Source organism: Calidris pugnax, unplaced genomic scaffold (assembly GCF_001431845.1).
Source record: "Calidris pugnax isolate Ruff unplaced genomic scaffold, ASM143184v1 scaffold12, whole genome shotgun sequence".
Lineage (NCBI taxonomy): Eukaryota > Metazoa > Chordata > Aves > Charadriiformes > Scolopacidae > Calidris > Calidris pugnax.
Window position 1 is genome coordinate 3,133,919 of NW_015090767.1, and position 15,300 is coordinate 3,149,218.

Sequence of the window (15,300 nt, forward strand, 5' to 3'; positions counted from 1 at the left end):
AGGATTGTTCCGGCCCAGGTGCAGAACCTTGCATTTGCTCTTGTTGAACCTCATGAGGTTCACCTGGGCCCACCTCTCCAGCCTGTCCAGGTCCTTTTGGATGACATCCCGTCCCTCTGGTGTATCGACAACACCACACAGCTTGGTATCGTCCGCAAACTTGCTTTAGAAGGATAGCTTTTAGATAAAAGTGTTTGGGTTTTTTCACATTTTACATGGAAAGTTTAAAAATCACTTCTGTGTTTCCCTGTTAAGTTTGGGGGACTATCTTCATTAGGAGTTCCTAAACAAGGTAAATTCCTTTGTTCTAACAAATGTAAATGTTTCATTGGAAGGTGGACGATCAGAAGAACAGAACTGTTGCTTCTCCTGGGAGACTGGTTGGACTCAATGTCTTCAGTCAGTTTTATTTAGGAGGCTATCGTGAGTATACTCCGGAACTTCTACCGAAGGGATCCAGATTTAAGAATAGCTTTCAAGGTAAAGATTATTCTGTTTTCATTTCATTTTCATCTCATTTCATTTTTAAGCATGCATTAGACTGTTTCAGTTGCCTATAAAATAAAGATCTAAAATCTCTGTCTTAGAGGGAAACAAACTGGGAACTCCTTGGCTGAGATTCCTGTGGCTTTTTCATTATTTTGCTACAATAACCAAGAAACATGATGAAAGACTTTGCTACATGTTTTTCATACTTTCTGATAAAAATAGAAGTCTGCAATACCTCTTCTTACCTTTCCCTATTCCACAGCACCACTCCAAAAGGACTTCCTTTATCTGTGGTGGTCCAGATTCTTCTCCCATCTAGCTCTGACCATTGTCACTGGCAGAGCTGGTTTGGGTAATAGTTTTAATGCTGAAAGCTTCTTTCTGATGAAATCATGAAATCTGGTTTTTTTTCCTGATACTGTGATCTAGGTCTCTAGAGAGGACCTAAGTAATTCCTGTTAGGAATATTTCAGCTAACTGATAATAATTATATATAATATATATATATATAAAATAATATATCTAACAGAAAAAAATTCCTACCTTAAAACTGATAATTGAAGCTCTGTAGAAATCTTAATTCAACTTCTACTGGCAATCACCCCACTAACATTTCTGGTACTGGGTTTTAGGGCTGGTTGTTCCTTCTATCCTATTGTTTGTCAGGAATCATTTCTCCAAATGAGTTAGTGAGTTACAACTATAGAGGTTCTGACGTGAGTGTCAATGTGCATGAAATCCCTCTGGCTGGTTTTATAGACGTGGTAATGTTAGAGATGGCCAACAGGAATCTCTGGTGCTTCAATGAACTGCAAACCTTTGGCCAGTTTTACAGGTTCCTCATGTTGCAGCTGTATTGCGGTGGCCAAATTTCTACAAATGTAGGATGAATATTCTTCCAAAAAATAAAGAATATTTCAATGTTCATGTGCTGTTAGTGACCGTACTATGTAGTGATTAGGGGAGAACTTTGTAGAGTAGGGTTGATGGTTGGACTCGATGATCCCAAGGGTCTTTTCCAAACTAAATGATTCTATGACTCTATGATTTTTCTTACTCTCTAAAAAGAAGTCTCTACTTTAAAATTTTGTCAAACGTGTCGCACATAAACAGTTTTCTCTTTGTCATCATCGTTCACAGTATCAGGTCTGCTATATTTGGTAATTCCCTCCCAGCAGCAGCTTGTCTCTGTTCTCCAGAGCATATTGACTTTCAGGGAAGCTCTGCTTCCCTATGACCAATCTCCTATGACATTTTCTTATATAGTCAGCATCTCATTTGTTCTTCTGCCTTAGAAATCTCTCCAGTTCCAGCTCTCAGCATCCTCAGGATCAGAAATAAATCCCCACAGCCCCCTCTCCGCAGTGGGAGCTGCGATACCACTGACAAAAATGAAAATTTTAACCATTTTGCTTCAGCCAGTCTGCAGCTACGGGGAGCCCACGATAAAGCTCTGGCAGTGACAGTTAAGATAAATTTATCTAGCACGTAGTTGATTAAACCCCTCGGACTTCTGGAAAGCTGCTGTCTGCTGCTTTTAAAGACATGATTTATTAAAACCATTTTGCTTCTAATACCAGAGTATGCCTCTCCTTTTGTGAGCAATCACCAGCAGATCAAGAAGCACCGAGGTCAGCCTTGCTGCTGCAGCCTGACTGTCCCCAGTGTCACTGTGCAGTCAGTCAGGACTGGTTCACACCCTTTCCTCCCTTGATCTTGTTGATCAATTAATTTCCATAGGGGAGGAAGAAACTGGAAATCCATGTATTTAATAAACTGTAATTTAATAATCAAAAGACTGGGAATTTTAAGTTTAGGAAATTTGGGGATCGGTACCCACAGATTTTTTTGATAGGCTGAGGAATGTTTGATGGTACCTTGAGCAATTTAGAAAACTTCCTTCAGAGGGGCTGAAGATAAAATAGAGCTGAGATGAAGCAGCCAAGTTCCTGTGGGGTTTGAGGGGCTCTGAACATTGGGCTTCATCTGAATTTGTAGCTGCTTGTGGCCTTACAGCAGCCTTGTGGCAGGATAATTTACTTAAGTGTCCAGTTTTTCTTCCTTGTCCTTTCATAGTGTAATTAAGGGACCTTTGAGAGTTTTCTGAGGTGTGTAGCAGAGGGTACTGCAGCTGCTCTAAAAAGTCGGTGTGGGCTTTAGGTACCTGCAAGTCTTGTGGCCAAAGAGACCCAGTCTGCTCCTTATGGACAATCTGAAATAGAATATAAACCCAACTGCCTTACGTTCAGGTCTGCACGACTCAGTGCTGTGATTCACCTACACAAAATGGGATAGGGAATTGGTTGGAAAAAGCCAGAGGTTACAGCTGGATTTCCATATCTCACATCTCGGAGATGGGCAGAGAGAAATCCGGTGTCAGGGGGAAAAGAAAGAGGGAAAGTTTTGATGTTTCATGCATCTAGAAGTAAGTGAAGAGCAAAGGAGGAGGAGCTACTGGTTGTTCCTGTGGTCCTGTTCATAAGTAAGACAAAGTGTGCCTATAGAAGCAGTCTGTTGTTTGACAGCAAATAGCATCAAAAGGAGGAGTGAAAAGGCATAAGAAGCTCTTATCATAAAGCTGAACTGTTGAGGAACTTCTTTCACACTGAAAGGGCCACCTCTTCACATACGTGATTTTGCAAAAAAAATAAGTAAATAGAATTCCAGCGACTGCAGTCGCTTTTTAAAATAAAGTAAACCCAGAATTTGCTTGATTTCCAAATAGATACAAATACAGCCTTGTGGTCAATGTTTGTGTTCATAATAAGCACACGTTGCAAACCTGCCAGGGTAAAAACTGCTTTATCTTTATGTTCCTGTGTCACACGTGTCACAGAAGGGAGTTTTTAATCAGCATTTAATCAGCGTTGCCTCTTGCAGCACTGGCTGGCTGCTGGGAGGGCCAGCAGCTCCTCTGGACAGACACCCCACAGCTCACAAGCAGTCAAGAAAAACAGGGAAAAAGCAAAGCACTCTAGGACAGATAGAATTTTAGAAATGTGTAAAGTCAGTGCTGCACCACAGTTTATCTATGTAGCTATTTCTGTCAGCTCTCTTGCTGAACTTTTAGCGCGTCTCAAAAATGCTTGCTTTGTGTAATTTTTAGTTGAATTGGTACCAAGTGTTTATGGGCAGGTAAGGGAGACTGAGAAATTTTTGAAAACATATTTTGTGTGATAATCATATCTAAAAAGAAAAAAATAAAGCTGACTAATGATGACGTATCTTTTATTATAATTTCTGAAGTTTCATTAATCCATTGTTGATGCCTCTTTGGGAGCTCTGCCTGACTGGGGTGAAAGCTATAAATTAAAATTAAAGCAAAAAAAAAAAGTCATTGGCAGAAATCTCTAAGTGTGGTCTAAGGGGTCATCAGACAAAAGATTACAAACAAAAAGGTAGTATATCCTCTGTAGATGCACTGTCCTGTTGCATATGATTTCAGTTTGCTTGCATCAAAGTTTAACTCACAAATTCAGAAACTTCTTTGGAGCTCCTCTTGCAAACTTCGCGCTGTCAGAAAAACCTCTTTACTATTCAGAAGAGTTGGCAGTTTCTTAAAAGAGGCCCAGAACTGGCAGAGCAAAGGGAATTCAGGTCAGAAAGGAGCATTCATCAGCTGATCCCCCTGCAGAAGGTTTTACAGCGCTTGCCACGCCAGGCTCAAATTGCTGCTCTGCTTCATCTGCATCCCACTGACTGAGAATTAAGAAGAAATAAGAAAACTAAATGAAAAATTTACTCACTCATAAAGCTGGGCCAAAACACCCTGGTACCTACTATAAGCTTTGTTTATGAGTGCTTGAAAACTGTTTCTAACCTACATCTTCTGCTGGTAGAGTTAAACTTGTAGTCGACACCAATGCCAGTTTATTTTCCACGATGACCTTAGTGGTTCCTGGGTACTCGCTGTGCTTTCCTGTGGTTGCACAGAGCTCTGGGTGGCTTTCTCTTAGCACTCCAGCAGAGTCAGGAGAACAGAACATGCTCTATTTGCTACTGATGAACAGATGAAACATTAGTTAGGATTTACTGGGCATATGATGGCCTAAAACCCAACACTGTTAAAAGCAAAGAAGCAATAATGTGAAGATTGCAAATAAGCATCAAACTAGGTTATTTTTCGCACACAAGAATCACACAATCTTCATGGTTGGAAGGGACCTCTGAAATCACCAAGTCCAACCACACACACACACACACAGAAAAAAAACCCAAAACAATGCCCTGAAGTGCCACATCTACATGTTTCTTAAACACCTCCAGGGCTGGTGACTCCACCACCTCCCTGGGCAGGCTGTTCCAGTGCCTGACCACCCTCTCAGCAAAGTCATTCTTCCTCAGATCTAATCTAACCCTCCCCCTGCCCCAACTTCAGAGCATTCCCTCTGCTCCTGTCATTATTCCCTTGGGGGCCAACCCCCACCTATTTTAAATTGCTTAATATAAGCTTTTGAATTACCAGTTATGTGTCGATATAAACAGAACTACTACAAAAATGGGTGTGATATTGAAAAATGCCTGTCAAAGAAAGCTGCTTTTACTAACAGTGTTCTAACAGTAGTTAAGATAGTTATCTTGCTATAATTATTACTCCTATGTTGTTTAAAACAAATTGTGTGTTTATAAAAAGAATTTTGCAATTGGGCATTCATTGTGTCTTTCAGGTGCAAGTCTTTATCTTGGTGATTTCAGTGAATCAGGCAAAACCTTATATTAAGGGATTTTTAAAAAAAACAGCGTGATGCTTACTTGCAATCTCCATATCGTGTTCTTTCCCCACTCTTACAGTTAGGCAGAGAGCCTCTGACACCCAGCGCTGAATACCTCCTATTCTCACCATTTCAAGCGCTGTGGGAATTCACTGGGTCTCAGCTAAATTGTATAAATCAGGTTTAGAAAGGTATAAGCATTTCCAAACGCATTACTGTACTGGTTTAACTAAAGTGGTTTAAAACCTGATTTTTTGGTTTAAAATTTTACATATTTATGTCTAGATCTGCACGACATTTCAGAAGTGCTTAAGGCTGCCTTTAAATGTGACTCTGAATCACTTTTGGGTGTTCAGGTAGATGCAATCCCCAGAAAGCCCACAGGCTAAGCAGGAGCTGCCTGAAGGTAGCAAGGAGGGGACATCTCTGCTTTACTCTGAAGCTTCAGCTCCTCTTTTCACTTCGAAGTCGACGTATTGGCAAATTAAAAGAATGTCAAGACATAGATCCAAGCACTGGCACTCCATCATCTCTACAAATAAATTCTTACAGTGGTCCCTGACAAATATTTGGTCTGTGACAGCTGTAGTTTTTTTCAAACAAGTCTTTGGTGTATTTAGAGACTGAACATAATCTAGGGATCGTTTCCCATCAGTAGCCTGGATGCAGCTACACTGTTCTGGAAAGTAATAGAAGTTTGGTAATATAATCATGACTACACCAGGTCACTTGCCCACAGGACTAAATAACAGGCCCCAGAAGTGTTTACCTTACTAGTATACATTGAACTTCTGAATTATTTTCTGAGATTAAGGGCCTAAAAGAGCAGTGTAAATCTACTTTAAAATGTGGTCATGTGCAGTGTGATCTATATGTACCAGGGACAGAAGTACTCACTTAAGAAGGGGAATACCTGGGTCTTTCCCTAAAATGGTTCTTTTTAGCTTAAGGAAATTCAAGTCCACATTCCCTGCCTAGATTTATTAGTCAGTGTTCTCTGGATTCTTGCATATTTTGCATTAATTAGACTTCTTTTTGTCTATTATCCTGTTTTTCTGGATTTTTTTTGACCACTTTTATCTGTTATGGATGCAGTCTTGTAAGAGCATGCATGTGTAAACACAAAATTGCACCTAGTCACTGACTTTGTATTCTGTCTATTCCTTATGACGTGATTTCTGTTGTTTTACCTCTCATTAAATGAAGGGACTTTAAATCACCCACTCATTTTGCTGAACAGAAAATAGCCAGCGTACCTTTAGCTCACGTAGATGGTATGGTTGCCCATCCATTGAAGACGTTCTGGTGGGACCCATTCATTCAGGTTGACATTGTCCTGTTGTTTGGTTCATTTTGACTCCCTGTATCTGTTCTAAACTTCATTTATTTTTTCTTTCTACTTTTGAGGTTGCATTTTTGATGTTCAAGTTCGCAGCAGCATGAATCAAGAGTTTAAATCGCCAGGGACTCCAGAAGGTCATCCCAATTCTGGTCGTAGTGTTGGACAATGTAAAGATTCCCCATGCAGCTTAATAAAATGCAGAAATGGTGGCAAGTGCATAGAAAGTGGCTCTACTGTCTAGTAAGTTGGTTTTTTTCTGTAGACTACAGCATAGTGTGATCTCTAGACTAATAACTATGGTGATACGGTGTCTTGACAACAAAAGTCTCCAGGAGCCTGTCATCTCATTAGACAGAAAGAAAGAAAACTGCTGAAGGGTTTATTCAGTTACACAGAGAATTTTAATGTTACATTAATAAAATCAAACCTCATCACTCTCTACAGCTACTTGAAAGGACATTGTAGAGAGGATGGTGCTGGTCTCTTCTCGCAGGTGATTAGTGACAGAACAAGAGGGAACGGCTTCAAGCTCCAACAGGGTAGGTTTAGACTCAACATTAGGAAAAAATTTTTCACAGAAAGAGTGGTCAGAGACTGGAATAGGCTGCCCAGGGAGGTGGTTGAGTCACCATCCCTGGATGTGTTTAAGAGTTGTTTAGATGTGGTGTTGGGGGGTATGGTGTAGGGGAGGACTTTGTAGAGTAGGGTTGATGGTTGGACTCAATGATCCCAAGGGTCTTTTCCAACCTGAATGATTTGGTGATTCTATGATTTTAGCACACTTCCTGGAGAACTTTTTAAAGAAAGTAGAAGAGATTGCATTCGTTCATAGACCTTTGCCACTGTAGGCCACAGCAAATGTGCAAATAATTTTCAACTCATTTCAAAACTTAACATGTCCTAAAAGGCAAGTTCAGCTCTGTGCAAATAATTTTCAACTCGTTTCAAAACTTAACATGTCCTAAAAGGCAAGAATTAAAAGACAATTAAACAGACACCTGCAGACACAAGCAAGGGGAAGGGGGAGAACCTTTGTATATGCTGCCCAACAGCAGTAGCTTCAGCTCCAAACACCTCCTTCTTAGCCCAAGAAGTGGACATTTCTGTTTCCACTCAGGGAGTTAAATTCCTTCCCCTTCTCAGAAGCTTTCATGCATCAAAGCAGAACATTTCTAGTGAGGCAGAAAGCATTCTGATGCCGTCTTTGATGAATTGAGGTGCTTTGGCTTTTGCAAGGTTCTGTCCCCTTTTTTGCCTCATTCCAGATAGCTGTTTGTCACCTGGAACTTTCTGGGCTTTCTTTACATGTTGTTGTCTGAGCTGAAGGTTTGGTGAAACAGCAGAGTTTCACAGACTCCTCATTATGTTTTGCCTGGAAATAGCAGGCTGATGAATGGAAAAAGTGAGTTTGAAGAAAAAGGCAAGATTTTGCACATACATAAAAAGACATGAAATAAGAATCAATCAAAATCTATGAAGTTTCATTCTGAGCCCTGAGAGAGAAAACTTCCAGGGAAAAACCAATAAGTGCTTTTATTCAGGGGAACAATTTTTTCATCATTTTTTCATCAAGTGTCATTAAATTCTAAAATAAAAATAGGTCTAATGTTTTGTTTTAACTATTTTGAAACTTTTTCTTTCTAGTAAGGAGGGAATTTTAACATCAATGCCAAGTGTATTCTGTATTTAAGAATTTCTATGGAATTCACACTAATTTTAAATTTAGAGGTTAGTGGTGATTTTTTTTTTTATTATATTCTCCTGGCCTGGATGAAAGAAAGGCATAAAGAGTAGTGGACACTAACAAGTCCAATGATTCAGTCAGTTTAGAAAATTTGCTTAGGGCATAGATTTACAACCATTACACCAGATTGCCACCTCTTTCATGGTCAGATCCACTATCCTCTTTTCCATCCTCACCAACCCCTAATGCACCACTTACAAGAATTTAACAAATCAACGATGTCTATGTGAAAGGCAGCTGCTGACAGACTCCTGTCAATAGCTGAAATTTGCAATTGTTAGCAGTTCCCTTATACTGACACTTCTTTTTATCTTTATGAATGCTCTTCAGTGCTTTCCTTTTCCTTTTAATGGCCACTTTGACGACTCCTAGTTTAGGAAACCAAGGCCTTTTTGAGTTATTTGCAGAGCAAAACAGAAAAAAAAATGCTAGAAGCTTCTTTATATGCATCCACACTTGGAAAATCTTGATTATATTGCTACTGACATTTGTTTTCTCTTGGTAATGATGTCGCATTCTTTCCTTTCGCCTGCCTGCCGTAGCTGTGACTGCCTCACTGGGTGGAAAGGTGCATTTTGCACAGAAACGGTGTCGGTCTGTGAGCCAGAGCACGATCCCCCACACCTCTGTAAGCAAGGTGGTACCTGTGTGCCACTGCCCGAGGGCTACACGTGTCACTGTCCTCTTGGAACAACCGGCACCTACTGTGAACAAGGTATGGCAAACGGATATTACACCAGACATACAGTTATGAGATAATGCTCGGGCAGAAAAACACAGTATTTCGTAATATATCCATGAAATGTGACATATGATAATGCACAGTATTTCGTAATATATCCATGAAATGTGACATAGAGACACAACCTACAAAATACATTTTGTTTTTAAAAAGTGGTGCTCCTTTCTGTTAGAAAAACCAAGTAATTTAAAGCCATGAATCATTAGATAGTGTTTTCTGACCCTGCTTCTTTTTAACACCATATGTTTCTTCAGTTTTTTCAAATCGTTCAACCAAATTCATGAGGATGGGGCTGGTCTTTTTTCAGTGTAAAGCCATGAATCATTAGATAGTGCTTTCTGACCCTGCTTCTTTTTAACATCATATGTTTCTTCAGTTTTTTCAAATCATTCAACCAAATTCATGAGGATGGGACCAGTCTTTTTTCAGTGGTGCCCAGGGACAGGACAAGAGGAAATGGGCACAAACTTGAGTATAAGAAGTTCCACCTAAACATGAGGAGGAACTTCTTTCCTTTGAGGGTGGCAGAGCCCTGGAAGAGGCTGCCCAGGGAGGTGGTGGAGTCTCCTTCTCTGGAGACATTCAGACCCACCTGGACAAGTTCCTGTGGGACCTGCTCTGGGTGGACCTGCTTTGGCAGGGGGTTGGACTAGATGATCTCCAAGAGGTCCCTTCCAGCCCTTCTTTATTCCATGTAAGAATGTGCTTGCTCTATTGCCTCTGCTACAACAGCTTTTAAGGGCTCTTTATATGAACTCTTCAATTTTGAATTCTCATTTCAAGTGAGGTTTTCAAAAGTAATGCCATCTGGATTCAGGACACTGATCACCAAGACATGCGCACATAAAACAGATAATTAATCAAATGAACAGTCCTGTGTTCTGGTTTCAGAAGAGATTTGTGATGGCCACTATTACCAGTACAAATAGCTTAAATCTGAGCAACAGAAAATTTTATTTCTTGTAGATCGTCATCCTTTTAGTAATTTCTCCTCCTGGTAAACGCATTAGAGGGCTTCTCTCTGTTTTATTTAAAAGCTTTCTTTTTATGAATAGGGACTCTGGGTCCTGACCAAACTCTTTGCCCTGCTTTTCACCTTACTCTGGCAGAATAATTAATTATCGTGAGATTTTTCAAAGCGCAGTTTGCACTTCTAGTGGATGGCAAATTGCTAAAAAGCAGCTGCTTATCAAGATTGAATATCTCATCTCTGGATTGATGGTGGTTATTGGAGTCAAAAGAAAAAGAGACAGAGAGCAATGAACAGCCCAAGGGACCAGGAGAGAACAAAGGGAAATTAAATGATGAAGACTAATGAATGTACAAGAAAGAAGGAAAGAAGTGTGAGAAAAAGACAGAAGAGATTTATGAGGCAAAAAAAGCACAGGAGAGTAACAAAGACTAAGAACAAATAGGGATTTACCAAATAATAGCAACTGGTAAGTACAGTACAACAGTATGGATTGCACGAGAACAAGGCAGGTAAAATGAATAAATGGGGCCGTAGAGGTAGAACCACAGTAATAAGGAAGAATACTGACCACTAATTTGCCTAGAAAAAACTAAAAATGCTTGTGGTTCTTCATGAACTATATACACGAGAAACAAAAGCATGTGTGCAGATGAGGACATCAGTGCTAAAGAGCGATGTGATGTGTCTTGCTTAGAGCAGGAGCTGAAACCACCAAGGATGGAAAGGCTGTCAGCACACACATGGGGTGCATTATGATTAAGCTGTAGGAGTTGGAGCTGCACTACCAAGTGTTCAGCAGCTGCAAAACTAAGAACAAGAGTAAAGGCAGGGAGAGCAAGATCAGTTAAAGAACATAGTTTGAATGGCTCATATGGGCTGAACTCACAGGTAGACAGCACACTGGTGGCTGAAGTGCAGTAGGAAGATGCCTATGAAATTTAAGACCTACTTTGGAAAGGCAAGTATCCATAAGTAGCAATAGGAAGACAGGAGAGAGTTGGAAATTAGATCTGAATGGGTCCAAGAAAGAAAACCTTGCCAAGCAAGACAGAGTAATATACTAATTTTAGAATAATTTAAAGCTCCACTTCTTAGGTGTACTGTGTTGTCCAAACCCATTAATGGTCATAAGACAGGATGGTTCTTCAAGTGTGTTAAGTTTCTGGAGATACACTGATGTAAACAAGCTAAAATATAATCAAATGCTGAGAGACCTGTGTCTTTTTAGCCTTGAGAAGACAAAACTGAGAGGGGATCTTAATAATGTTTATAGATGCCTAAAGGGTGGGTGTCAAGAGGATGGGGCCAGGCTCTTTTCAGTGGTTCCCAGTGACAGGACAAGGGGCAACATAGGAACAAGGTGGAACACAGGAAGTGCCATCTAACCATGAGGGTGTGGAGTCTCCTTCTCTGGAGGCATTCAAAACTTGCCTGGATGCGTTCCGGTCCAGCTCGCTCTAGGTGAACTTGCTCTGGCAGTGGGATTGGACCAGATGATCTCCAGAGGTCCCTTCCAACCCCTACCATTCTGTGACTCTGCAACTAAGCATATGAAATTTATAGCCTAGAAAATTTAGTAAATTTTGCAGAGGAATGAAGAAGACCTATAATTTCAGATTAGTTAATTATGAGATTTCACCGACCTGATAATATTCTCATTTAAGGGGACAGCAATGTAATATTTGAAAGATTCTGTAGATGGCAGTATTGGAGAAGAATTGCCAGTAGCTAAAATAAGCACGGTTTTTATCACAATATTTCTATAAATTTTAAATTATTCAGCAGTTTTCTTCAGCAGGATTACTTTGTGCCATATACTTTCATAAAATCTATTAAAATAATTTTTCTTGACTTCAAGGCATCACAATGGAATGCTACTAACCTTTCCACAAAGAAAAAGTTAATAAATAGGTTTCTTCAACTATACATTAGTCTGCAAATTCCATAGCTACAAATACTACCTGTCAACGTACAGCGCGCAAAGTAAAGAAAGCAAATGTGAAGAGCTTTTCATCATTCTCTCCTCTATTTAGTGAGATACTTGTCAAGCAATAAAGCCATTTCCTTGATGAACAAACGGCAAGCAACTTCCTTTGGCCTTTTACCAGCTCAAGTCAACTCTCTAGTTATTATTCTGATGACAAATACCATTATTCTGATACAAAAATACAGCAAATTTTTGAAAATACCTGATAAACTGACAGAAAAGAAAAAAAAAGTAACGACAAATCTCTAACTATTTAATCCATCGTCATAGTCATAAATGAATGAACGAAAAATAGAAGACACTGACTTTTGGAATAATTTTTACTGTTAAGATCTTTTTCTTTCTACATAGTCTAGAGTGTTACTTGACATATTTTGACTTCTGTTGTAGGACAAATTAATTCACAGTATGATTTAACTCAAGATTTTTAGACAGCAAGACACCTTAAGTAGACACACTCGAGCACACATACGTGCATGCACACGTGTTGGATTTGTCTGACAACGCAGTTAGACTTGATGACTTAATGCACAAACTATTTAGTAGTTATTATCTGGAAAACAATGCCCAAACTATTTAGTAGTTATTATCTGGAAAACTGTGGTGTTATGTTTAACCATTTAAAGGACAACTGCAGGCACTTATTCGCTGGTTGTTTTGAGTTGTGTTCGCTATTGTGTTCTCTGAGTTATTTAAGCAGCCCTGGTCCCATTGAGCTTCCTGCTTTCTTTGCTGAAACCTTGAGAAACATGAGAAAAATCTTTAAATAGTAGCCATAGCAGCCATGTCCTATAAGGATAGAAGGTGCTGTTACAGTTTTACCTAAAAAGCAATCTAAACTTTGAGATTTATCAGTGACAGTCCAGTAAACTCAATATTCATGGTAGGCACAAGAAAACATGCATTTTTAATATTTATCTGTATAATTTAAAATGTCAAGTAGAATGAAGTGAGTTGACTACTTCAGTACGTGCCATGGCTTTATTTTAGATAAATTCAAGCAGAAGCCATGCATGAGGAAGTGAAGGAAGTGGTGTGTGGTACCACAGTAACGCCCTCCACACCAGGCCAGCCATGGGGGACATGATGTCCCCATCCAATTTCAGTCATGCACTTACCATTCACTCCAGTTACCCAAGTGATTAAAAACGAGATACAACCAGCTGGAATTGGCGCTGGAATTATTTTCAGACTTCTCTATAAGCATGAATAATTTGCTGAAAATATGCGAGTCATCTTACTTTGTGAAGGTGTTTGGAGTTAGAAGCTGTGTCAAGGTAGGAACAGGTTTTAAAGGAATGGCACCTAGATTTAAGTATCTCCATGTGAGTTCAATATAAAAGTTTCCATTATGGCTGATGAACATCTAGTCAATAGAGTCAGTGAAGCTATTTTGCTGTTCAGTTTCTCTAATGGAATTATTTTCAGGCTTCTCTATAAGCATGAATAATTTGCTGAAAATATACGCATCATCTTACTTTGTGAAGGTGTTTGGAGTTAGAAGCTGTGTCAAGGGTAGGAACAGGTTTTAAAGGAATGGCACCTAGATTTAAGTATCTCCATGTGAGTTCAATATAAAAGTTTCCATTATGGCTGATGAACATCTAGTCAATAGAGTCAGTGAAGCTATTTTGCTGTTCAGTTTCTCTAAATGGAGATGCTTAGTGCTGTTTGAGACGCTCCGGCGTTCAAACGTGTGTCCGAAAGCATCCAGACAGGGTTCACAAAGATGGTACAAGACCTGTTGGACACCTGGAATGGCACATGAAGGTGTCTGAAAGCATCCAGACAGGGTTCACAGATATGGTACAAGACCTGTTGGACACCTGGAATGGCACATGAAGGTGTCTGAAAGCATCCAGACAGGGTTCACAAAGATGGTACAAGACCTGTTGGACACCTGGAATGGCACATGAAGGTGTCTGAAAGCATCCAGACAGGGTTCACAAAGATGGTACAAGACCTGTTGGACACCTGGAATGGCACATGAAGTTAAGGCGATAGAGGTCATGAAAAAAATAACAATAGGGACCTACATTTAGGAACCTCAATGGAGCCCTGGAGGAGGCTGCTTCAGGATAAGGTGACCCTCTTCCTAGCTGTGGTGACTGTGCTGCATGGTGGTGCTATCCAATTGCCTGAAAATAGCCCCTGGCTACTCGCTGCCATGTGTCCCTCATGGCTTCCAGTTGCCAAATGCAGCAGGTCCCGTGTTCATTGTCCCACCAGCCGAGCCCGTGTGGGTGGCCTGGATATGCTCAAGCATCTCAGTGGCAAGTGACAAGCACATTTAAGCAGCTGAATCCTATCTTATGTCAGAGTTGACCATAATGAGTATTTTCATGCCTATAAATAGTGTGTGGAGACAGCTAAATATATGTTTCTCAATGCCAAAATTAATCCCTCTGATTATATAGTAATCTGTTCCCCTGATTTAATTACAAGATGCAGAATACCAGCTCGCTTATGCTCCAGTCCTCCCCAAAGCACACTTTCATTGTTGTCAGACTAAATCCAGTCCAAGATATGAGTAAGTGAAGATCTCAATTTGAAACTACATTAACAAACTTTTAGGTACTTAATTCATTACCAATTCCTTTATCAGCCTTCAGTGAGATACTCAACACCCCAGTCTTTAGGCTCCCAGTCCAGAAATGGTCCCAGCCAGGGAATCTCAGAGTTGGGTGGTTTTTTCTTGCAGGTTTAATCTTGAAAGCATCTTTAGAGCATTTCAGTACAAAATAGCAATATAAACTAGAATGAGTTTACCACCAAAGCCAGGTATGGATTAGCAATTTGCAGATTTTTTTTTTTTGTATCATGTTTTCCTAATTGCCTCGTGATTAAGCATTAATTGTCACTATCATGGTGCAAATACTCAAACCCATATCCACCACATCCTCAAAGAATATAATAATTGGGTATGTAAGGTTTTCTTTTTTTTCCTCTATCACCTGATCTCTTCTGGGAAATTTTTGTTTACTGAAATATTCACTGGACAGAAGAAATTATCCAAACCCTGGCTAGAATATCCACATCCTCAGATGCAGGAGAATCAAGTTCAGATTTCTGGTCCAATTGCTTTCCTGGTACTGAGGTTTCCCAGCCTCTCGCAGGACAGTTTTTGGCTGACACGGCTTACTCCTAGGCATTCAGCTCTTAATATGTGTCACACTGAAAGACTGAGGTCTGCTGTTTTGACTTTGGCTAGTAACAGCTATTTTAGGCTTTGGAAAACCAGAGATCTCTTTAGGGATTTAGCCATATGCTCCTAGATGTTACTTCTTAGCTAATTAGCTCTCCAATTAGCC

The 15,300-nt window shown here is 39.9% G+C and overlaps 1 protein-coding gene across 1 annotated transcript in view; it reads left to right on the plus strand.

Moving 5' to 3' along the window:
• EYS (eyes shut homolog (Drosophila)) overlaps positions 1 to 15,300 on the plus strand; it is a 43,383-nt gene that overhangs the window by 19,227 nt on the left and 8,856 nt on the right. The window contains exons 4-6 of the mRNA XM_014936858.1: positions 336 to 480; positions 6,609 to 6,783; positions 8,830 to 9,002. Of these exons, the coding sequence (XP_014792344.1) occupies positions 336 to 480; positions 6,609 to 6,783; positions 8,830 to 9,002 (493 nt within the window). The remainder of the gene's footprint in view (positions 1 to 335; positions 481 to 6,608; positions 6,784 to 8,829; positions 9,003 to 15,300) is intronic.